Source organism: Falco cherrug, chromosome 9, assembly GCF_023634085.1.
Source record: "Falco cherrug isolate bFalChe1 chromosome 9, bFalChe1.pri, whole genome shotgun sequence".
NCBI lineage: Eukaryota > Metazoa > Chordata > Aves > Falconiformes > Falconidae > Falco > Falco cherrug.
In genome coordinates this window covers 17,886,160-17,909,240 of record NC_073705.1, presented here as the reverse complement: position 1 = coordinate 17,909,240, position 23,081 = coordinate 17,886,160, and the positions used below count along the sequence as shown (strand labels likewise).

Genomic DNA, 23,081 nt, shown 5'->3' with positions numbered 1-23,081 from the left:
CCCGGACACAAACCGCAGCTGCACGTACCACCAGGCTCAGGGCAGAGCTCATTCACGCAGTTACATAGCTATGTACCGCTACACGCATGCAGACACCTATTTGCAAAAGTACTATGAATCCCCCCTTCCCGCACGGCTTTGCTTAACCCTTTAACAGCCTCGTATTGCACAGGCTGCCACTCTGCAGGTTGATTTGGCTGACAAAATCGTGAACGTGCCATGGCGCCTCCCAAATGCCCTCGCTTAAGCGCTTCCCGCCTGCATTGCTGCCACCGATCCCTCAGACCCCCTTTCACCCTCCCCGAACATACAGCCAGTGCATCAGGGGGAGGAGGAAAAAGGTCTAGCTCCTCTTCCGGGTCTATAGGACCTGGGTCCAAAGGTTTATCGGTGTCAATGGAATCATTGTCCGAGTTGTCCTGTTCCCGCGCTCGGTCCTGTGCTGTGAGGGTCGCTGCAATCAGTGACAGGAGCTCTGGGGGCAGAGGAGGTGTGGAGGGAATCGCCATCGCTGGCGGTGTGTTGAGAAGAGCCGCGCTGTCGGGGGGTTTTACAGCCTCCCCTGGTTTAGCACCGTTAGTAGAATTAGCCCACGCTTGGCGGAAGAGGAGTCAGAATTTGCCACCAAGGCGCTAAACACATGCCTGCCACGGAGTCCCCCTCCACGGCAGCATCACACAATCGCCTGCCGACCGCTTGCCAGGCAGGAATTTTCCAGGTGCCATCAGGTGGAAAGTCCAGCACTTTGTCACGGATCCATTCTAGCAGAGTCACTAGCTGCGGACCCATCATCACGTTCTCTAACAAAATTTGTGTAAAAGGAGAATATAGTGCATTTTGCGTGACAGTTTTCCGTAGTTCCTTAATCATTTCCCAGTGAAATGCCTGATACTGGCCTGGGTGTCTATCTTGTAATATCACGGGAAACGCGTGCGCTCCCTGTTTCATACTTTCCAAGCGCACTCTCCTCCACCCCTCTGTAACGCGTCTGCCGATAGCATTTTCATCATCGCCGCTGCTCCCCTTATTACCGCTCTGCCGCACCACTCGCTTCCTCCTTACTTTTGACTGTTCCTGTTTTAGCCGCAAGAACGAAATGTGCTGCTCCAGTTCCTCCAGGCTGTAGCCTCTGTAGCAGTAAAGGTAATTCGGCACCTACCCATTACTGGGTAGCGCTGCCACACCGTCACCATTGAGAGTCCTCAGAAAACATTTGAGTAATAGATGTTCCAGTTGTCTCAGATTAGAGGTTAAGAATTTGCTCCCAGGTTCACGCGCTGTTTTATAGGCTCTTCAATAAGTGAATTCCTGAGAAATGTGACAGCTGCTTTATTCAGACAGGACAGTTCAATACAACTTCACCTTTTGCCATTCACCACAGAAATGATACAGAACCTCTAGCTACCCGAGCAGTTAAGTACAAAAATGCAGAATACCCAGACTCACCCAGATGTGATCATAAAACAAAACCAACCCCCAAGCCACCACAAATTCAGCCTTCTTCCCTTGCTGCTTCCGAGGGTTTTTTCTTTTCTTTCAAGGAGCTATTACATTGCACGTTTGCATGCCCTCGCTTCCTCTATTATTCAGTAACCAAACAGCCCCTGGATGCTGGAGAGAAGCAAGGTCTCCACGGGAAGAGTCTTCACATCAACCTGAATTACGGCCTTTCCAACAAACGAAAAAAAAAATATACTGTCCCATCAGACAGGAGACAAAATCATCCAAAGTCCTACATCCCTTTCCCACAAGCAGGACACAGCTGACAGATTCAACAGCTTTCACGTTGTAAAGCTGCTCGGAAATAAGGCTGTTCATGCACGCGCTGTTGCAATTCCACACACAGCTTCTGAGGCCACCTTCTGTCCGTTCTGAACCAATACCACACCAAACCGTCACGGCCCAGTAAGTGTCAGCTTTGCAGGACGGGGCAATCTTCAGGTTCAATACTAGTCGCTAAGCTCCAGGTCGTATGTATTCAGGGCAGAGCTGCTTTGTAGTAACCCCTCGGATAACAGCTGGAAAAGAAAGACGGCTATTTTCATTACAGAAGTATCAGACCAGTCAGAAAAGTTGTGTTTTCCTCCCAGTAGCCCCTAACTCTCTCACAGAACCTCCCATAGCTAAGGAACCAACCTAAGGTTTTGCAGCTGCGCTCTCTGCTTGTCTCAACACTCTTTTAAAGTATATGAAGAGCAAAACTGACAAAAATTGGTAAGACTGAACAAAGTTTGGCAGTACATAACACAGACTAAAATAGCAGTAGATGACAATTCTTTCGCATGTTCGGTTCTAAACACATCCTGCGAAAATAACGACAGAAGTGTTTGTGCCTGCACAAGTGGCTGGGCAATGAAAGCCCTAGAATTCAAGAATCTTTAAAACAAGCTCTGCCTTCATGGCGTAGTACCTTCTCTCTCTCTGTCTACATGAAAACATTGACTGAGTTGTTCATCAACACTTTTCCCCTTCCTTACCCAGTTTGCCCAGCAGCATCTGCCCAGCATCTTTAATATCATTGTACTCATGGAGCGAGCAGAGAAATGTGCTGCTCCAATTCCTCCAGGCTGTAGCCTCTGTAGCAATAAAAGCAGAAAAGGTCAAAAATGCCGCATGGCGAGTGTTGCCCCTACTGACCCAGCACAGCAAGGAGATTTGAGACGCTCAAGCCTGGCACTATCCAAAGCAGAATCCGAAGGCAGCAAGTACAGTTGCTGCAAGTCATCAACACAAAAGCTACAAATGAGCAGACCCTCATTTTGAGTGGGGTTTTTTTTTGCCGCATCGACTTACAAAAAAACCCCAACCCACCTGAATTCTCAGAATCAAGTAGGAACAGGAATAGGCTGTGGTGAATTCAGTTTGTATCTGTATCTCAAATCTGTAGCTAGTGAAAAAAAAAGGCGTGGTGGTAAAGCAAAAAAGCTTTGGGAACAGCCTTTGTTGCTCTGCCGTTTCCATTCTCTGTACTACACGTGACCTTAGAAAATAACACTCCTTTGCAACAAATAACCCACAGAGATAAAAAGGGAAAACGTGTCTCCTGGGCAGGAAGGGGGGAAGCTCAGGTAAAAGACTGATGGGTTTCTGTAACGTTGCCCCGCCCCCCATCATATTCTACGGCGTTTTGTAGATTTACAGCGTCAGGTGACAATAAGACCGTAACCCCCACAATTTCGGTGTTCAGAGGCGCTGCCAGGACGAGGCAGCGCCGGGGGGCGAGGCCGGCAGCTCCGCCCCAAGAAAACACACCCCCGGCCGTGCCGTGCCGTGCCGTGCCGGGCCGGGCCGTGCCGTGCCGTGCTGTGCCGGGCCGGGCCGTGCCGTGCCACAGACGGCGGCCGGGGCAGCCCTGGAGCAGGGCCCGCTCCCCCCAGCCCGCGCAGGGCCTCACCGCGGACCTGCAGCCGGCCGCGCCGCTCCGCCGGCCGCCACCGGAGGCCCTGGCAGAGCAGAGCGGCGCCGCGTCAGGGGCCGGGCCGCGCCGCCTCAGCGCAGGCACGGCCCGCGGCGGGGGCGGGGAGCGGCTGGTACCGAAATCTCGGAATGAAAAACTTGCCGACCCCGATGTGAGGGAGATAAGCGGACACTTCTTTATGGACGGCCGGGTGCGTGAGTGAGTCCTCTCCCGACCAACGCACACCGAGCTTCGACATCATACAGCTCATCTAGGACTGAGTCATGCATATGCCGTAAGTATTCATGCATGAACATACTGTTTCCCCAAAATCATTAACAGACTCTCGCTTCGTATGTTAATCAGCTTCTCAGTCCTTCGCGCCTGCGCAAATCCTTCCAAGAACTGTGGGCAGGGGTCTGCGGGACATGGGCAGTGGTCTCTGGGAGGAAGGCCGTAGGTCTTCCTCATGGGGTACTTTTCACCTTTTGCCTGGTATGTGATGGTCTTGCAAGTCTGCAGTGTTCTTGTCGGTCCGAGCTAATGGATGTCCTTGTCGACCATCTGGTCCTTCTGCTTGTTTCTTTTACTCGCTCCCTCTAGATAACTTATAAACAGGCCCCTTGTCAGAGAAAGTTAGAGAAACGGACTCCTTCTTTCACTAGCTCTTTCATTAATTATTTCGTTCAAACTATGGTTCCACGACCTGATTACTAGACCTACATATCACTATTATTAAAGTTCACGGTTTCTTGGCAGGTAGCTACGAGTTGTTTCATTCGGTTGCTCTCAGTCCTTGGCCGTGGTACAGGGCTGTACAGAGGATTCCACAGCAGCTTGTGTGGTGCAGCTGCTAGTTCCACTAAAATATATTTCTTATTCCTCTACAGTTCTATGAAAATGATTTTATAAAATCAAATAAGGTTAGTTAATTGTAACCGTTAGCAAATCTGTAACACGGGGACCCGGCTCCTACCGGCCGGGCCCGGGCCGCGGCGGGGCGGGCGCGCTGCGACCCGCGCTCGGCGGGACCCGCTCGGCCAGGGCTGCCGCCTCCCGCCGGGCCGGCCGGGTGCGCGCGGGGCCGGCCGGGAGCGGCAGGCGCGGGCGCGCCGCGGGGCACGCTGGGAAGTGGAGTCTCCCAGCGACAGGGCCCACTGTGCCGTCAGCGCCGGGGAACAAACGTCTCCGGGAAGCTGCAGGTGAGCTCTGGGTGGGGCACGCCGGGCAGCCAGGTGTCACCCGAGCAGCGGGCAGTGCGGGCTGTCACCCGAGCAGCGGGCGGTGCGGGCTGTCACCCGAGCAGCGGGCGGTGCGGGCTCCAACACGGGGAGCAGGCACTGCAAGGTGGCACCTGCTCCTCCAGTCCCTGCAGTAAAAGCAGAGCCACCGGGCCCGGCAACCTCGAGGCGATGGAGCCCGGCCGCGAGCCCCGGCCGGTGGAGCCCGGCCACGAGCCACAGCCCGGCGCCGTGCCGGAGCCGGTGGAGCCCGGGGACGAGGCGGGGCCCGGCGGTGGGCCGAGCACGTCGCGGCACGGCGATGGGCCGGGCCTCCAGGCCGGCAGCGCAGGCTGGGCGGGCCCTGGCTGCTGCCGCCGGCGGTGGGCGAAGCCAAGGCGGCCCAGGCGCGGGGCGGCCGTGGCGGACGGCAGCGGGCAGAGCTGGCTGGCGGCGGGCAAGGAGAAGGTGAGGGGCGGCGGGGGCCGGGGCGGGCCGGGCCGGCGGTGCCGTGGGTCCGCCGGGTTCGGTTTGGCGGTTTTCCCTCCCCCTGGCCTCCCCCACACCCTTTTTGGGGGGGGGTTGGTGTCATTTTACTTAGTTCCCCGGCCGCGGCGTGGGCGGCGTATGTGAAAGTCCTGGGGAGGGGAAAGTGTCCTGGAGCGGTTCGGGCTTCCATTTTGGAGTTCTGCCAATAACGGGTCCTTCTTTCCCCACCTGGAGGCCGAGGCGCGGCGCGGCCCGGCCCGGCGGGGGGGCGGAGGGCGGGCTGCGGGCTGGGGAAACGGGCAGTTGACCGAACTGCCTGGGGCTCGCTTGCCTGGGGGCTTCACCCTGCTGGAGCACGAACGATTCAGCTCGGAAGACCCAGCCGAATTCAAGCGAACGGCTTATCAGACTAGCTTCTCCGGGGTGAAGCGGGTGCGATTGAAAAATCCGTTGTAGGATGCTTCTCCCCTTAGTTCACAGTGACTACGCTGCTTGTATTAACATGGCATTTGTCTGTAAGGACTGTAATGTTCCTTCTCAAAGTCTTTCACAGAGTGGGAGATCTTACTGTAAGGTGTTGATGTTTCACTTAACATTCAGATTTCATTGCCCTTTACTCATTTTTCCTCAATGCTCTTAGTTAGAACCCTAAAAAAACCCCACCCCAAGATACTTCTTTTCATCTCCTTGTAGTTACAGGATGGAGTATCAAGTCGTTTCCCAGCAACTCTTAGCTGTGTACAAAAGTTGAACGTTTGCAGCTCTGAGCCTCTTGTCGTAAACTCATCACATTCGATCTTACTTTAGCCTTTTTCTTGGACGTGTTTTGATTTTTATTTTTCTTCCCCCCCGGGCGACAAACTCATTGAAGAGCGTTTCTCTTGTCCTTACACTTGGTCTTTTTACCCAGTGGAGCTGGGGCTGGGGGTTGACATCATTCTCACAGAAGGCATGTTCTGTTTGGATTTCAGATTATTATTATTTTTCACAGCTGAAGGAGTATCAGCAGAAGAAGAGCCCTGGAGCAGCTGCAGCAAGTAAGGAAAACTGCAAAACTAAAGGAGACGGTCGACCTGAGACTCCCCCGGGCGATGACCAGCAGCCTCCAGAGAACGTGAGTGCCTCGGTCTTTGTCCCAGCTCATTTGCTACCTCCTTGTTCTTTGGTTTTCTGAACAACGTGACTAGAGCCGGGAAATGGTTATGCGGGTGTAATGGATGACTGGCGCAGCTGCCTGTATCGCCAGCACGCGAAGCGTGCCACAATAGTTAGCAGCTACCGCTGCTGGAAGGTGCACACTAGAGCTCAGGGTACGTGCCAAAGCCGTGTCTGATCATGCGGCGCTGTCACGCAGCCCTGGGTGTGCCCAGAGCTGCTGCTTTGAGCTGCGTGCTCCTGGCCAGCCGGAGGATGCTGGTTTCTTTGGCTACCTTCGATTGACACTTTCTCTCTGTCCTTTTCTGAGCCGTTCCCCCTTTTCTTTCACCTCTTTCAGATTCAGAACATTCTGAAGGTGCCGGTGGCAGATCTGAAGCGCTCCAATGGGGCAGCCATACCCTCATTGGACAGGAGGAAGGTGAGGCAGTGCTCGTGTCCCTCGCAGTGACTCGCTCTCCCTACTGCATGCTTCAGGTTCTGTTTACGCTGGCCTCGATTTCTTGGGTGGAGCCTTGTCCTGACATAGCCCCTGTCAGTTGCTTGAGTTTTGTTGCTGTTTTTATTATCATGGAGCTAGTTGATACCATGCGTTGCCATTGCTCGTAAAGTGCTTGCGCCCTTCTGGTTTGTGTTGAACTGAACGTGTGAAAAAGTGAACCTTGTCAAAACCTCTTCCGCGAGACAGCTGAGCTTTGAGGAAAAGGAGGAGTGTGGGGTGAGGCGATAAACTAACTGAGCTGCTGAGGGCAAGTGCAGTAGGGAGAGGCAGTGTTTTCTTAGTCTGTATTTCTCCCGCTGTGCGTGTCGTTGCTGTATTCCCTAGGGCCTTGCTTCTGAAGGGCATGACTCTGCTGATCTCCAGGCAAGCAGCTGCCCTGAGGAAGCTGTCTAGTTACTCCTGCCAACCCGTTTTACAACAGGCGATGAAACTTGCGCAGGGGATGTACAGTCTGGCAAGTTCCAGTGCTGGGTTTAAATAGGTTTAGGCAGGAAGTCGGATCCTTTGAGTCAAGCGTTTACAGGCTTTAGCGTCTTCACGTTGCCAGGCTTCTGAAGAGGAAAGGGCAGGAACTATGCCGATAAGCAATAGAAACGTGTTCAGGCACAAACATAAAACCCCAGCCTTTTTAAACCAATTCTTTTCAGGCAGTTTATTTAAACGGAAGGCTTGATCAAATTGTGATAGAAGCTCAGGGAAGTCAAATTTGGTAGCCCAGAACTGTCTTCCGCTGTTGCTGTGGCAAAGCTCTGATTTTCGTTCCACTTGCATCATTTTGGTAGCTTATTTTCCTACCATTGTTTCAGTTCAGTTGTCATAAAGTAACTCCTGTTTACTACATATCCGTGCGTCTCTTATCAATAAACGTAACTATAGTAATCACCAGGGGTACCAGTTAGATGCAGTGAAACCTGCAAGATGGAATGGAGTTCACTCTGATTTGCCTTTGTATTCCTTTTGTCCTGTTAATTCTCTTGATATTTGATGTGGAGCTTTAAGCAGTCAGCTCAAGAAAACACTCCTGGATCTCAGCGGTGTCTGCAGTCATCCTACTGAACAATATGATATTTAAGCATTGAGAAGCAAAAAATCCTGGTTTAGAACGTAAACTTTCAGCACTGGGAAGAAAAGCTGAGTGGGATGAATGGACAGCATGTATGCATGGAAAGATGTATTCTTGATTTAGTGGGAAAGAATGGGAAATCAACCTGCATCATTGACATTAGCTTGTCGCAGAGGGAGTCTGCATCTCTCCTTACCCAGAAAAGGATGTTTTCTCTGTGTGGTACTTTGGAGTGAAAGGCGCTATAAGGAGCATTATTGTGATAGTCAGTTCTTCCTTAGTAGTGACTTGTTTCCGTGGGGAATAAAACTGGCTGACTTGACTGCTTTGCTTGTAGTCTACATCATATGTGAATGGAGAAAGTGCTGTTTCTTCCACAAATATTAAGGAAACGGAAGGAGGTTGTTCTCAGTGTCCCCGTCCCCCCCCGCCCCCTTTCTTATTTGCTACTGTTGATAACTTACTGGGACTCTGCTTTCGGCAGTGTTAGCGAGACCTAATTGAATGCACAGTTCTCGTTCACTGCTGTCTAGTGTTGTCTTGTGCTATCATCGGGTAGTTGTGATCAACACTGGGGGGCAGGTATCGGAGGTGTTTCCAGTTTGGGGACTGGGGATAATCTGGCTTCCGTGCAGCTGCCGTTCTTATTTCTGAGTCACTGTTGGGTCAAAATGAAGCCTTGGCAGAATGGATGAAATGTGTTGATGTCTCAGCTGCTTTTGTTGAAACGGTAGATTTTTGTTTTGTTTGGAGAATCTGATTATCACAGTTCGATAGGATTTATTTTTCTGTCCTCTTTAATTCCTGCTTTTTTTCCTCCCCTCCTCCTCTTCTGCTCCTTCCTTTTTCTCCTGTCTGCATGTGCCCATCAGACACGTTACCGGGAGCTGGCAGTAGCCCTGGATTCCAGCAATCTTAACGAACAAGCAGTTCGTTACACAGATAGAGGAACTGGTAAGAAACAACCCAACCAACCAGTCTGACATGGTCCTCGCTGCTCCTCCAAGCTCTTTGGGTGTCTGCAAAGTTATGGGTTCCCTCCTAGTGCCACAAGGAAGGCTGCTTACACGGCACTCTGTAGGGAACAAAATGAGCTGCACGGAAAACCTGTTAAGGGGCTCAAAGTCTAAGGCCGCTGGTGAATGTATTGGCTCAACTGAGGAACAAGAAACGGAGTTTTGTTGTTTCCATTTAAGTGTGCTCTGCTGATCTCATCAGGCTTTCCCTGGATGATAAGCATCCTGATAAAACAGCTATTTCTGCGCCTGTCCGAATCCTTGAAACACACAACTCTGGTGCTGGCAGCAGTGTGAAAACCTGTTTCTGCAGGTGGTGCTGCTGGTCTAACGCTATCGGCAGAGTGGGAGCAGTAGGCCTGAGAGGGTCTGGGGCTGGTTTCTGATCATATCCTCAGCTTCTCTTGGCGCGATGAGTGAACTGCTTTGTCCTGTGGCCTGCATGGATTCCCGCTGCAGCTTTTCAGCCTTCAGCTTTAACACTGCAAGAAATGCAGCCAAGTGGACTTGTTTCAGTCTGACAAGAGCCTTTCTTGTGTGAAATGCTTTTCCCCATTGTGTTCCTCTGTAAAAGTACACTTTTTGCAAAGTTCAGCATTTCCCGGTGTACCCCGTGACCCCCCCTTGTTGTTTTCCTTTGGGCTTTGGGTTATTTTTGTTCCATTCTGTTTCTTTTTGTGTTTTAGCTGGGCTGCAGAGGAACTTGGCATAGTGCATTGCCCACCCAAGATTCTCCTTGTGTGCCTGCTTTTACGCTGGCCTGCAGCTGTGTAGGGCCTTTGCTGCATTTGTGGTCTTGCCTTTGCTTTTGCTGGTTATGTTGTGCATGGGCATTGCTAGAATCAAAACCTCTCACTCATCGCTCTTCCATCTGTAGTCACCTTTCAAAATGCATTGAAGTAGTAGCAGCAGTAGTAAAGAAAGAGCTTGGACAATGCTCATTCTTTGGGAAGGCAAAAAAGCCCTGCTTATGTAGTTAGTTACGAGGCATCTGTGAAGAAGCTGTCAGGGAGACAACAAGCAAATAGCAAACACAGCAGCACAGTTGTGTGGCGGCCTGGGTAGGCAGCTGCCACCTTTGTCTCCTTCACCTCCTATCTAAAGGTGCATTACCTACGGACAACAAATCTCCAAATACTTCACCGCTAAGATGGAAATGGGCTAGGACAGAATTACCCCTTCTCTTTGTATCTGGCTTCAGCCCTCCCATACCACCTCCCGCAGAAGTCTGCCAACACAAGTGCGGCTCTGCGTGACTTAAGGCCAGCTCTTCAGTGGAAGAAAGGTCTGAGGTCTCAGTTCAAGGAAAAGACTACGTTTTTCTTTGGGGTTATTGGTTGGTTGTTTTTTTTTTTTATTATTGGTGGTGTTTTTTAAAAAAAACCAGCATTTCTGGCGATCATCCCAATACACCAGGATTACTGCCATCAGTTGCACAGATGTGGGGGTGCGAGTTTAACTGAAGGTGGTAGATGCTCAGATGTAGACATGGAGGGGTTTCAGCAGCGGTGTTGGAGAACAACTGTGGCAATCTACTGAGCGATGAAAAAGATGCCTGGCATATGAAGTACATTAGTGAGGGCAGCTCCAGATCTCGTATTTTTAATAGCTAAGATGAACTTCCTAGTCCTCTACAGAAAGGGGTACAGAAAGTGGAAATTCTGTTTGCGTGAATTGGGCATGTATCCTACTTTGTTGAAGTGAAAATGTGTTTCAGATGTATGAGAGTATTTTCTCTTGATACTGGTGCATCACTTTTCTTCCACAGAAAGAGCAGAGCCAGGAGGCAGTGGATCAGCTGGAGAAGGTAAAGTGTGTCCTGGTTTTGGATAGGCAGAAAAATAGTATCTCTTCCTTGGCGGCGCAGAGAGTATAGTGGGCTGTGGCCCAGGCACGTGTGGTCTTGTCTTATGTTAGATTCAGTTTCATTTGTAGCGTAGGGTTGAATGATTTGACTTCATGAGTTAGGCCTGCCTGGCAGGTAGCGTTCTTATTTTGACACAAGCGAACGTTTAAATACTCAAGTATTAGAGGAGTGTGGTGGAGGCAGGAGAATACAAGTCCTTGCCAGCAGCTTGCTTCCAAGCACTACCGTTTTTATGCTAGCAGCGATTGTGCTATGCTGTTACTGCCAATCTAGGATGGATAAATAGTGAAGGCGTTCAAATAACGCAGGGCTGAAGTATGTCTTTAAAAGGCTGCTGTCGTTTCGATGCTGCAAGTCCTACCAATGTATCACTGCTTTTTTAGTTTGCTACAAAACAAGGGTTACCCATCTATGTTTTTGTGCTAAATAGGCATCATTTCTTTATACAGGAAAAGAAGGAGTTGGAAAAGAAATTTTCTGAAGAGCAAGCTGCACTGAGGGAACAGCTACGGGTATGGCAGAGCCTCCATTACAGTAACACCGCCTGCCTTCTGCTGTTCTCTGGATTACTGACCATTCATAGTCTTTACTCGGGAAGCCGCGAGCGCGTTCCTTCAGGAAAACTGGGAGTCAGCCCGACTGTGCTTAACTGCACGAGCTCTTTCCCTTTACTGAGTTAGCCTTTTGTGGCAACAGTGATGTTGCAGTTACAAGCAAAGAAGTTTCATGCTGAGCCGATTTTCCTTTCCCAAAGGTTCGTGTCCAGACTATTGGAATTGTAACTTCTGAGAAGTCTGAGTTGCAGGCGGCCCTTGCACATACTCGAGAAGCTGCAGGGAAGAAATCAGGTAATTGACTGTGGGCACTCCAGCTCAAGCTGTTGGTCAAAGTGTGAATTTCAAGCCAGAGGCATGACAGTTGCTGGCAGCCAGCTCACAGCAGTGGCCGACTCCTCGGTGGGCAATACTTGGCACCATCGCTGCCTCTGTCGCCAGAGCTGCCCCCAAGTGGGAGCATGTTGATCCCATGGCAGTTGAGGTTCTTTTGTGCATCGCTAAAGCCTTGTCAGCCCTGTTCAGCCCCGGCGACTACCCCAGGCTGTTCCTTTCTGACTTTCTTCTGATCCTTTTAAAACTTAGTTCCCTTTTCGCCACCCTCCCTCCCACACAGCTATCGCGTAAAGGTAGGTTTTACCCGAGCCCTTCATTCTGAACCAAGTTTGAGCGACTTCTTCTATTAGAAAGAAAGATCCCAACCAACATACTGCCTATTCTGCAGAGGAAGTTTCGTCATCTCCCTCAAAGTGAGGATGGTAGTTACAGAGAGCTTTACTGCCCAGAGCTGCTAGTGAGCCACCTGTAGAGCCAGGGGCGGAACCAGGTCTGCTGACTTGCAAAGCTCTGTGCTGCCTTAAGAGCTTGTTGACAAAGTAGAAAGTGCTGTTTAGCAGTTCCAAAAAGCTCTTTGTGGTCCAGCCTCAACTCACTCTGTTCTGACTTGTTCAGGAGAAGCCGAGAGCCTCTCTGATCGTTTATGTTCATCGCGCGAGAGGGAATTGGAGCTGGAACGTACTTTGGCCTACGTCTCTCTGCAGCAAAAACGGGCAGAGAAGGTAAGAGTCACCTCTGCTTATGCTTCACCAGCAGCTCTGCCTTTGGCTATTTGCTTGTCAGTACACTAATGCAAAGTCTGTAGTCCCTGCTCGGAGAAGGGACAGAAATTAACATTCTGAATTGTTAATTAACCTTGTAAAGCCCTGTGTTCTCCATGGTCAAGGCAAACTTCATTCAGGTTTCTGTGACCACTAATCATATGGTCCAGTTGCTGTCTTCAGATCCGGCACCTCACTTCATTAGTCTTGCCAGCTCCACACGCAACAGAAGCGCCACCGAGACCTTGTCTCAGGAGGGTCTCCATCAGGCAGACACTTCAGTGTTGATATTCATCCAGAAGTCTGCAGAAATGACCTCACGTTCAGTTAGTAGCATCGCGTTTGAAAAGGCTGAGCAGATTTATTCCTGGCAAATTCAGGAGGTTCTAAGCAACCTGTCCTGAAGGATTTTGCCAAAGTTCTGATGCTTTCCACTTCAGCTGATGTGCTAAAGGTGAAATATTTTGCTGAAGTCTGCAGCTGAATCAGTCATTTCTTTTTTTCTGCAGTGTAACGAAGAGTTAATGAAGGAGCTAGAAGACCTGAAACAGGAGCTGTACAAACAAAGGTAAGTCCATTTGCTGCTTGTTACTGCAGAGTAACACTGCTCTTCCCGGTAGAGCCACAAAACATCACAAGGGGCATGCACCACAGGTGGTGACTTGGGAGGCTGGATATTCAGCTTAAAAAAAGTGACTGGATGTGATGTTTCTGTGATTCTAACTGTTACGACTAGCTGGATTGTAAATTTATGACATGTACTTGCCCAGACCCGTAGTACATACAGTGATGCTGCTTTAATTTTGGTTTGTTTCAGCAAAAGCAGTGAGGAAATGAAGGTGCAGAATTCGAAGCTGTCACGGAAGTTTCGCTGCCTGGTTTCCCAGGACTCAGCCTTGCAGTTATATATAAAGGATATGCGTAAGAAACTGGACATGGCTGAACGGAGGATCCAACAGGTGCCCATACTGCTTCCAGGCTGTGAGGGTAGATCACACTGACCGTTGTAAGACTTTGCTTCTGAGAGTGGGGGCAAGGCTTAACCCTTGTTCGGAAAGGAAGGCACAAAACCTCATCAAGGCATCCTCTTGGTCAAAGGCCTTCAGCGAGGCCTCTGAGGAACAGAAGGTCTGTTTGAAGGAGCTGGAGCAGTAGACTGAAAGCTGTTGTGACGCTGGTCTGCGAAAAGAATGTTGTACAATATGAGAGGGTGACTGAACATACAGTGCGTGACTATACAAAGACTTTTCCTGCTTTGTATCTGTTTGGCATTTTGGTTACGCAGCTGTCTCGTGGTCTCACTGAGAAGCCAGTTGAATAGGGGTGGTGTTTGTACCCACCCTTGCAGAAGGTGAATTGGACAATGGTAACTCGAAGGTCAGCTGGGGAAAGTTAAGAGAAGCAGCCAGTTAGGAAGGGAATTCAGGAAGCCAGCTGCTAGCAGTTCAGAGAGCAAGCCGGTGTGAACCTGAGCCTGTGAGGGAAGAAACTGCTCTTTTGTTTATTTTTGGGTTTGGGTTTTTTTTCCTCCCCAGACAGTGGCTTAAGTTACCCTTGAAATAAAGGCAGCTGCTCCTCTTCTGGGAAAAGTACTGTGTGCCAACTGACATGCTCCAGACACTGGCTTTAAATTCCTGACGTGTTTGACAACTTTTAAAATCACAAGCTTTTAGACCATCTGATCTGGCTGTGTAATACAGACTCTGGAAATGCACAAAGTTTCTGAGCCTAGTTTTTTCTCTGCTGTCGTTTTCTTAGCATGGAGAGATAGATTTTGATCTGATTGGCTGTTATGTGGACCGTTGTGTCTGAGGTTTCAGAAATAATTTGTAAACTGATCTTTAATTGCAATATGTCATGACAGATTTCTTTTTCCAGTTGCTGTCTTGTAAAAATCCTGCGTCAGGAAAATGCTGTTCAGAAGCTCACTTGACGCTAATAGGGCAGGAAAGCTGATTGTTGGCATGAGCTGCTGCTGCCATTGGTGTCTTCATGCTAGGCAGACCCTTCCCGTCTCAGCCACTTCAGCTTTCTTGGCTGTGAAACGCAGAAAGCCCAGCAAAATAGGACTCCGTGTGTGAAAGCAAATGGATCAAGCATGGCGTGCCAAGCTGAGCAGAATTACTAACTTTTTTTTGCTATGTTATTAGAACCTCACAATGCATAATTTCCCGAGAAGTGTCTTGTTCCTAGTTCTCTCTGTTTCCAACAAATCCAGCTGTTCAAGTAGTTTATTGAGTTGTTGGTTGTTTTTTTTGATTTGTTTCACAACTGATGGTGGAGGAAGAAGGAAGTTCTTGTGGTTATGGCTCATTACTGTTCTTTGCATCTTGAAGCGTTAAGCAAACAGAATGTCTGGACCGGAAGAAATGAAGGAAACATTTTTGACATGTACTGGTGAAGGTATTCCTCTTGTCCCTCTGATGTTTCATATTGAGGAGTGTTTGAACCAATAAGGGTGAGGTGACCTGTAGCTGGAAGAAGTAAGGGAGTTCCTGACCTTCCTAGAAGCACCTAACGTACGTTTTCCCTTGAGAGCACAAGTATCTGTCCTGCTAAAAAGAAACGGAGAAAATTCTGTTTGTTTCCCTCTGCAGTCTTCCACTTTATTGCTTTCCTTAAATGTCTTCACCATTACCGTATTCTTGCTGCTCGATTCACGAGAAAAGTGCTGAGCAGGTAGACGGGGAATGCCAAGAGAGAGATTTCTTGTTTCCCGTGAAGTGCCAAGAAGGAAGCAACTGAAGTAAGAGGGAACCCTTGCAGGTGGCATTGCAAAGAGCTGTGATACATTGCTGGGGTTGGATGTTGAAAACGATTATCTTGTTTGTTTTGTAGTGTTTTTAAATTATGGCTTAGCAGAGCTGGATGATGAAATAATTTGCCATGAAACGCTAGAGCACTGCTCCGGGTCTTCATGGCGCTCTGATGCTGTACAAGATAAATGAAGTTGTCCAGTTCACGGTGGGTAGAGGTGTGGTCAGATGCTGTTCGTCCTCCCACGAAGGCTGGATGAGAACTTGCATTGCTGTCCAGGAACAGGTTTTTGGCCCTTTTCCGTTTAGTTTCTTCTAGTCATGGGATTCATCGCTCCATGAGGGCCACTGGCACCTGCTCCCAGCCACGCTGAGTTTGGCCTGTTGGTAAATGTCCTCCTTCTAAACTTGTGGTTCATAGCGTGCCACACATCTCACCAAGTTTTAGAGGGAGCGTTTGAGTTTGACTCAAAAAACCAGCAGTTTTCAGGTAGTCGCTGACCTTTTCTATCTTAATCTGCATCCAGCGATCTCTGTTTTCCCCAGATACGTCCTGAAGGTAGCGCTTTTCAGAGCAGAGTGGCCACCATCTGGCTTTGCCCTCGCTTGCTTCTTGGTGCGTCCTTTGCCATTAATCTAGTGTGTGAACTTGAAGAGTTGGGTGACGTTACTGCCCCGTGTTCTCGGGTACAGCCTCGTTTTGATCCTTTTGTCCTGTTAATTCTCTTGATATTTGATGTGGAGCTTTAAGCAGTCAGCTCAAGAAAACACTCCTGGATCTCAGCGGTGTCTGCAGTCATCCTACTGAACAATATGATATTTAAGCATTGAGAAGCAAAAAATCCTGGTTTAGAACGTAAACTTTCAGCACTGGGAAGAAAAGCTGAGTGGGATGAATGGACAGCATGTATGCATGGAAAGATGTATTCTTGATTTAGTGGGAAAGAATGGGAAATCAACCTGCATCATTGACATTAGCTTGTCGCAGAGGGAGTCTGCATCTCTCCTTACCCAGAAAAGGATGTTTTCTCTGTGTGGTACTTTGGAGTGAAAGGCGCTATAAGGAGCATTATTGTGATAGTCAGTTCTTCCTTAGTAGTGACTTGTTTCCGTGGGGAATAAAACTGGCTGACTTGACTGCTTTGCTTGTAGTCTACATCATATGTGAATGGAGAAAGTGCTGTTTCTTCCACAAATATTAAGGAAACGGAAGGAGGTTGTTCTCAGTGTCCCCGTCCCCCCCCGCCCCCTTTCTTATTTGCTACTGTTGATAACTTACTGGGACTCTGCTTTCGGCAGTGTTAGCGAGACCTAATTGAATGCACAGTTCTCGTTCACTGCTGTCTAGTGTTGTCTTGTGCTATCATCGGGTAGTTGTGATCAACACTGGGGGGCAGGTATCGGAGGTGTTTCCAGTTTGGGGACTGGGGATAATCTGGCTTCCGTGCAGCTGCCGTTCTTATTTCTGAGTCACTGTTGGGTCAAAATGAAGCCTTGGCAGAATGGATAAAATGTGTTGATGTCTCAGCTGCTTTTGTTGAAACGGTAGATTTTTGTTTTGTTTGGAGAATCTGATTATCACAGTTCGATAGGATTTATTTTTCTGTCCTCTTTAATTCCTGCTTTTTTTCCTCCCCTCCTCCTCTTCTGCTCCTTCCTTTTTCTCCTGTCTGCATGTGCCCATCAGACACGTTACCGGGAGCTGGCAGTAGCCCTGGATTCCAGCAATCTTAACGAACAAGCAGTTCGTTACACAGATAGAGGAACTGGTAAGAAACAACCCAACCAACCAGTCTGACATGGTCCTCGCTGCTCCTCCAAGCTCTTTGGGTGTCTGCAAAGTTATGGGTTCCCTCCTAGTGCCACAAGGAAGGCTGCTTACACGGCACTCTGTAGGGAACAAAATGAGCTGCACGGAAAACCTGTTAAGGGGCTCAAAGTCTAAGGCCGCTGGTGAATGTATTGGCTCAACTGAGGAACAAGAAACGGAGTTTTGTTGTTTCCATTTAAGTGTGCTCTGCTGATCTCATCAGGCTTTCCCTGGATGATAAGCATCCTGATAAAACAGCTATTTCTGCGCCTGTCCGAATCCTTGAAACACACAACTCTGGTGCTGGCAGCAGTGTGAAAACCTGTTTCTGCAGGTGGTGCTGCTGGTCTAACGCTATCGGCAGAGTGGGAGCAGTAGGCCTGAGAGGGTCTGGGGCTGGTTTCTGATCATATCCTCAGCTTCTCTTGGCGCGATGAGTGAACTGCTTTGTCCTGTGGCCTGCATGGATTCCCGCTGCAGCTTTTCAGCCTTCAGCTTTAACACTGCAAGAAATGCAGCCAAGTGGACTTGTTTCAGTCTGACAAGAGCCTTTCTTGTGTGAAATGCTTTTCCCCATTGTGTTCCTCTGTAAAAGTACACTTTTTGCAAAGTTCAGCATTTCCCGGTGTACCCCGTGACCCCCCCTTGTTGTTTTCCTTTGGGCTTTGGGTTATTTTTGTTCCATTCTGTTTCTTTTTGTGTTTTAGCTGGGCTGCAGAGGAACTTGGCATAGTGCATTGCCCACCCAAGATTCTCCTTGTGTGCCTGCTTTTACGCTGGCCTGCAGCTGTGTAGGGCCTTTGCTGCATTTGTGGTCTTGCCTTTGCTTTTGCTGGTTATGTTGTGCATGGGCATTGCTAGAATCAAAACCTCTCACTCATCGCTCTTCCATCTGTAGTCACCTTTCAAAATGCATTGAAGTAGTAGCAGCAGTAGTAAAGAAAGAGCTTGGACAATGCTCATTCTTTGGGAAGGCAAAAAAGCCCTGCTTATGTAGTTAGTTACGAGGCATCTGTGAAGAAGCTGTCAGGGAGACAACAAGCAAATAGCAAACACAGCAGCACAGTTGTGTGGCGGCCTGGGTAGGCAGCTGCCACCTTTGTCTCCTTCACCTCCTATCTAAAGGTGCATTACCTACGGACAACAAATCTCCAAATACTTCACCGCTAAGATGGAAATGGGCTAGGACAGAATTACCCCTTCTCTTTGTATCTGGCTTCAGCCCTCCCATACCACCTCCCGCAGAAGTCTGCCAACACAAGTGCGGCTCTGCGTGACTTAAGGCCAGCTCTTCAGTGGAAGAAAGGTCTGAGGTCTCAGTTCAAGGAAAAGACTACGTTTTTCTTTGGGGTTATTGGTTGGTTGTTTTTTTTTTTTATTATTGGTGGTGTTTTTTAAAAAAAACCAGCATTTCTGGCGATCATCCCAATACACCAGGATTACTGCCATCAGTTGCACAGATGTGGGGGTGCGAGTTTAACTGAAGGTGGTAGATGCTCAGATGTAGACATGGAGGGGTTTCAGCAGCGGTGTTGGAGAACAACTGTGGCAATCTACTGAGCGATGAAAAAGATGCCTGGCATATGAAGTACATTAGTGAGGGCAGCTCCAGATCTCGTATTTTTAATAGCTAAGATGAACTTCCTAGTCCTCTACAGAAAGGGGTACAGAAAGTGGAAATTCTGTTTGCGTGAATTGGGCATGTATCCTACTTTGTTGAAGTGAAAATGTGTTTCAGATGTATGAGAGTATTTTCTCTTGATACTGGTGCATCACTTTTCTTCCACAGAAAGAGCAGAGCCAGGAGGCAGTGGATCAGCTGGAGAAGGTAAAGTGTGTCCTGGTTTTGGATAGGCAGAAAAATAGTATCTCTTCCTTGGCGGCGCAGAGAGTATAGTGGGCTGTGGCCCAGGCACGTGTGGTCTTGTCTTATGTTAGATTCAGTTTCATTTGTAGCGTAGGGTTGAATGATTTGACTTCATGAGTTAGGCCTGCCTGGCAGGTAGCGTTCTTATTTTGACACAAGCGAACGTTTAAATACTCAAGTATTAGAGGAGTGTGGTGGAGGCAGGAGAATACAAGTCCTTGCCAGTAGCTTGCTTCCAAGCACTACCGTTTTTATGCTAGCAGCGATTGTGCTATGCTGTTACTGCCAATCTAGGATGGATAAATAGTGAAGGCGTTCAAATAACGCAGGGCTGAAGTATGTCTTTAAAAGGCTGCTGTCGTTTCGATGCTGCAAGTCCTACCAATGTATCACTGCTTTTTTAGTTTGCTACAAAACAAGGGTTACCCATCTATGTTTTTGTGCTGAATAGGAATCATTTCTTTATACAGGAAAAGAAGGAGTTGGAAAAGAAATTTTCTGAAGAGCAAGCTGCACTGAGGGAACAGCTACGGGTATGGCAGAGCCTCCATTACAGTAACACCGCCTGCCTTCTGCTGTTCTCTGGATTACTGACCATTCATAGTCTTTACTCGGGAAGCCGCGAGCGCGTTCCTTCAGGAAAACTGGGAGTCAGCCCGACTGTGCTTAACTGCACGAGCTCTTTCCCTTTACTGAGTTAGCCTTTTGTGGCAACAGTGATGTTGCAGTTACAAGCAAAGAAGTTTTGTGCTGAGCCGATTTTCCTTTCCCAAAGGTTCGTGTCCAGACTATTGGAATTGTAACTTCTGAGAAGTCTGAGTTGCAGGCGGCCCTTGCACATACTCGAGAAGCTGCAGGGAAGAAATCAGGTAATTGACTGTGGGCACTCCAGCTCAAGCTGTTGGTCAAAGTGTGAATTTCAAGCCAGAGGCATGACAGTTGCTGGCAGCCAGCTCACAGCAGTGGCCGACTCCTCGGTGGGCAATACTTGGCACCATCGCTGCCTCTGTCGCCAGAGCTGCCCCCAAGTGGGAGCATGTTGATCCCATGGCAGTTGAGGTTCTTTTGTGCATCGCTAAAGCCTTGTCAGCCCTGTTCAGCCCCGGCGACTACCCCAGGCTGTTCCTTTCTGACTTTCTTCTGATCCTTTTAAAACTTAGTTCCCTTTTCGCCACCCTCCCTCCCACACAGCTATCGCGTAAAGGTAGGTTTTACCCGAGCCCTTCATTCTGAACCAAGTTTGAGCGACTTCTTCTATTAGAAAGAAAGATCCCAACCAACATACTGCCTATTCTGCAGAGGAAGTTTCGTCATCTCCCTCAAAGTGAGGATGGTAGTTACAGAGAGCTTTACTGCCCAGAGCTGCTAGTGAGCCACCTGTAGAGCCAGGGGCGGAACCAGGTCTGCTGACTTGCAAAGCTCTGTGCTGCCTTAAGAGCTTGTTGACAAAGTAGAAAGTGCTGTTTAGCAGTTCCAAAAAGCTCTTTGTGGTCCAGCCTCAACTCACTCTGTTCTGACTTGTTCAGGAGAAGCCGAGAGCCTCTCTGATCGTTTATGTTCATCGCGCGAGAGGGAATTGGAGCTGGAACGTACTTTGGCCTACGTCTCTCTGCAGCAAAAACGGGCAGAGAAGGTAAGAGTCACCTCTGCTTATGCTTCACCAGCAGCTCTGCCTTTGGCTATTTGCTTGTCAGTACACTAATGCAAAGTCTGTAGTCCCTGCTCGGAGAAGGGACAGAAATTAACATTCTGAATTGTTAATTAACCTTGTAAAGCCCTGTGTTCTCCATGGTCAAGGCAAACTTCATTCAGGTTTCTGTGACCACTAATCATATGGTCCAGTTGCTGTCTTCAGATCCGGCACCTCACTTCATTAGTCTTGCCAGCTCCACACGCAACAGAAGCGCCACCGAGACCTTGTCTCAGGAGGGTCTCTGTTGCGATGGAGGGAAGACACAGTCACTCAATATGAGTGATCAGCAGACTTTGTTTATTGTCTCTTACAGTCACCTTTTATGCCTTCTTATAATTAGCTCATACATATTACAAAAGTTAAGCTCATTATTGGTTAGTTGCCTAAATACCAAGCCCACCCCTAGTTTCTCTTCTGTAGTTTTCTGTTCCCACCTGCAACATTCTTTTCCCACCAAAATCTTCCTGTTATTGTGTAACAAGGACAGCCAAAGACAGTGTATTTTGCTTTACTTCAGCTAAGCTGAGAGCGATGTGCATTTTTGTCCAGCCAGCCGGACTATGTCTATGAGACCTTTTTCAGCTAGCCACTTATCCACAATTCCCCCGTTTTTATTTTGGGCGACACAGGCTTGGTTGACCATTTTCAATAACAGCGTTTTAACACAGGAAAATACACAGCCAACTTATAAAATCTCAGTTCAGAAGTATAATTCCTGAAATACTTGAAAAATAAAGTTAGCTTGAAGCTTTAATTTAGATGCTCTTTCTGTTCCAGTGATATAAAATGTTTAAAAAATTCAAAGGTAATTTTAAAGTTCTGAACCTGGACTAATGCAAGCTCAAAACCCAAAAAGAAACCAAACTGATGTTTGACTAGGAATATTTGCAAATATTTTAGTGGAAAATCCCTGATCATTAACAATTTTCTGTCCAAATAACAACTGCCCTTATGCAACCAACCAGTCCATACATTTTCTAAAGAATACCTCATTGATATCAAAGAATTAACAAAGGGAAAAAATTAGTTCTAAGCTATATACATTCATAAGTGGATTTTTCAATAGTTACATACAGATTTACACACTAAGCCATAATGGCTTGTAGGTGATACACACAAGAGTACGTTGCTTATCTGTCTGAATGTCTATGCTAAATTTGACAACTATGCCACAAGCCAAGCCTACATGGGTGCTGTGTGTTATGCACGTTCCTTAACAAACAGAAGTATAATAGACAAATTCCCAAGATCTAGTCCCCAACCTAATTATATTACTTTGTAGCCAATTAAGGAAAATAACACAAATGTGCATATCTACATGTGCACACACCTTTTAGTTCAGAACCAATGTGTGATAAAAGGCCTTAGCCTTATGGCATCATCGAATCTTAACGAGTACTGTAATTAAAAATGCAGTCTTACTGTAAGTGCGATTTATGCTGACATTCCCTCAAATGCTACACGTATTTCTCACTCAACTGCCTCAAGTTAAAATAGTAGTATTTGTTAATATGTATTAAAAAATCATTAATTCTCTACAATAGCAGTTGACTTCCATAACACTATGTAAGCAAAAGAGGCTTAAGATGGGTTTTCTGAATACTGACAATTTATTTTAGACTGTCTAAACTCAGGTCTTGAAAGATTTCACTCTGCCAGACATAGAAACACTGTTGCACTCCAGTTGTGATATCCCTTTTCCCAAGTTGTCACATGCACATCTCGCTCAAGCAACATTATTGTCAAAGTTTCTCTCTGCTACATAAAAGCATATTGCACTTGTAGATATAAAAGACAGCACCCTTACTTAGATTATTACCTTACTACCTCATAACTCTTAGTATCTCTGATTTCATCACTTCAAAAATTCACCAGAAGCAGATAAAACCACAGCATCAGACTAAACTACACCTTAACTGCCGATTCGAATAAAGGCATTCTCTTCAGATATGCCAAATGCTTACAAATAATTTTGGCTGGTTTTGATCAAAAAACTATTATTGCAATAATGACCAAAAATAATAATCCCGTTTGCAAAATGCCTTTAAGCCAGCCTCCTAGTCCCAACCAATTTCCACATTCAGAATACAGCATAAATACAGAATACAGCATAAATGATCTCCATCAAGGCAAAAAGGCTTCTCTTTAAGCACAGAGATGTTTGATAGTTCAAGGCAGAAACCCATTTCTTGTAGGTGACATCTGAAGCACTTTTTTTTTTTTTTTTTTTTTTTTTTTTTTTTTTGTGGGTTTGTAATCAAGTCCGTATTTTTCCTTGAGAAGCTTAAGCTGTTCCTCTTGTTTCAGGAGTGTTTCCAACTCTGGTTTGTCGAATAGGTCCGTATTTCCCAAATAAATCATACATTTCCTCCGCTGTGATTTTATACGGCAGGTTCTGAATATAAAGGGTCCGATTGACCTCTGGGGGCAGCCAGATGTTGGCTCGCTTGGCCGCTTGCATCGCCATGGCGCCGATCGGAGGGGGGGGGGTGCCGCCTCGGAGAGAAACCGCGGCCGGGAAGGGGCCTGCCGGGCCGCACGCCGCCGCTCGCCGCTGCCGCGGGGGTCCCGGATGCTATCCCATACGCTAATAAC

At 47.9% G+C, this 23,081-nt stretch overlaps 1 protein-coding gene and 1 long non-coding RNA gene across 12 annotated transcripts in view; both read left to right on the top strand.

Moving 5' to 3' along the window:
- LOC129736820 (golgin subfamily A member 2-like) overlaps positions 1-23,081 on the top strand; it is a 430,355-nt gene that overhangs the window by 11,446 nt on the left and 395,828 nt on the right. The window contains exons 1-4 of one of the 11 annotated variants that reach the window (XM_055720942.1): positions 12,643-12,928; positions 13,178-13,319; positions 19,569-19,662; positions 20,320-20,426. The exons of the other annotated variants lie outside the window; for them this stretch is intronic. Coding sequence (XP_055576917.1) covers positions 12,885-12,928; positions 13,178-13,319; positions 19,569-19,662; positions 20,320-20,426 — 387 coding nt within the window. The 5' untranslated portion in view covers positions 12,643-12,884. Of the gene's footprint in view, positions 1-12,642; positions 12,929-13,177; positions 13,320-19,568; positions 19,663-20,319; positions 20,427-23,081 lie in introns of those variants that run through there. 11 annotated transcript variants of the gene reach the window in all.
- On the top strand, positions 6,206-11,973 carry LOC129736848 (uncharacterized). The gene is made up of 4 exons (XR_008733949.1): positions 6,206-6,220; positions 6,602-10,649; positions 11,159-11,221; positions 11,464-11,973. It is a non-coding gene; the product is annotated as an uncharacterized LOC129736848 (long non-coding RNA).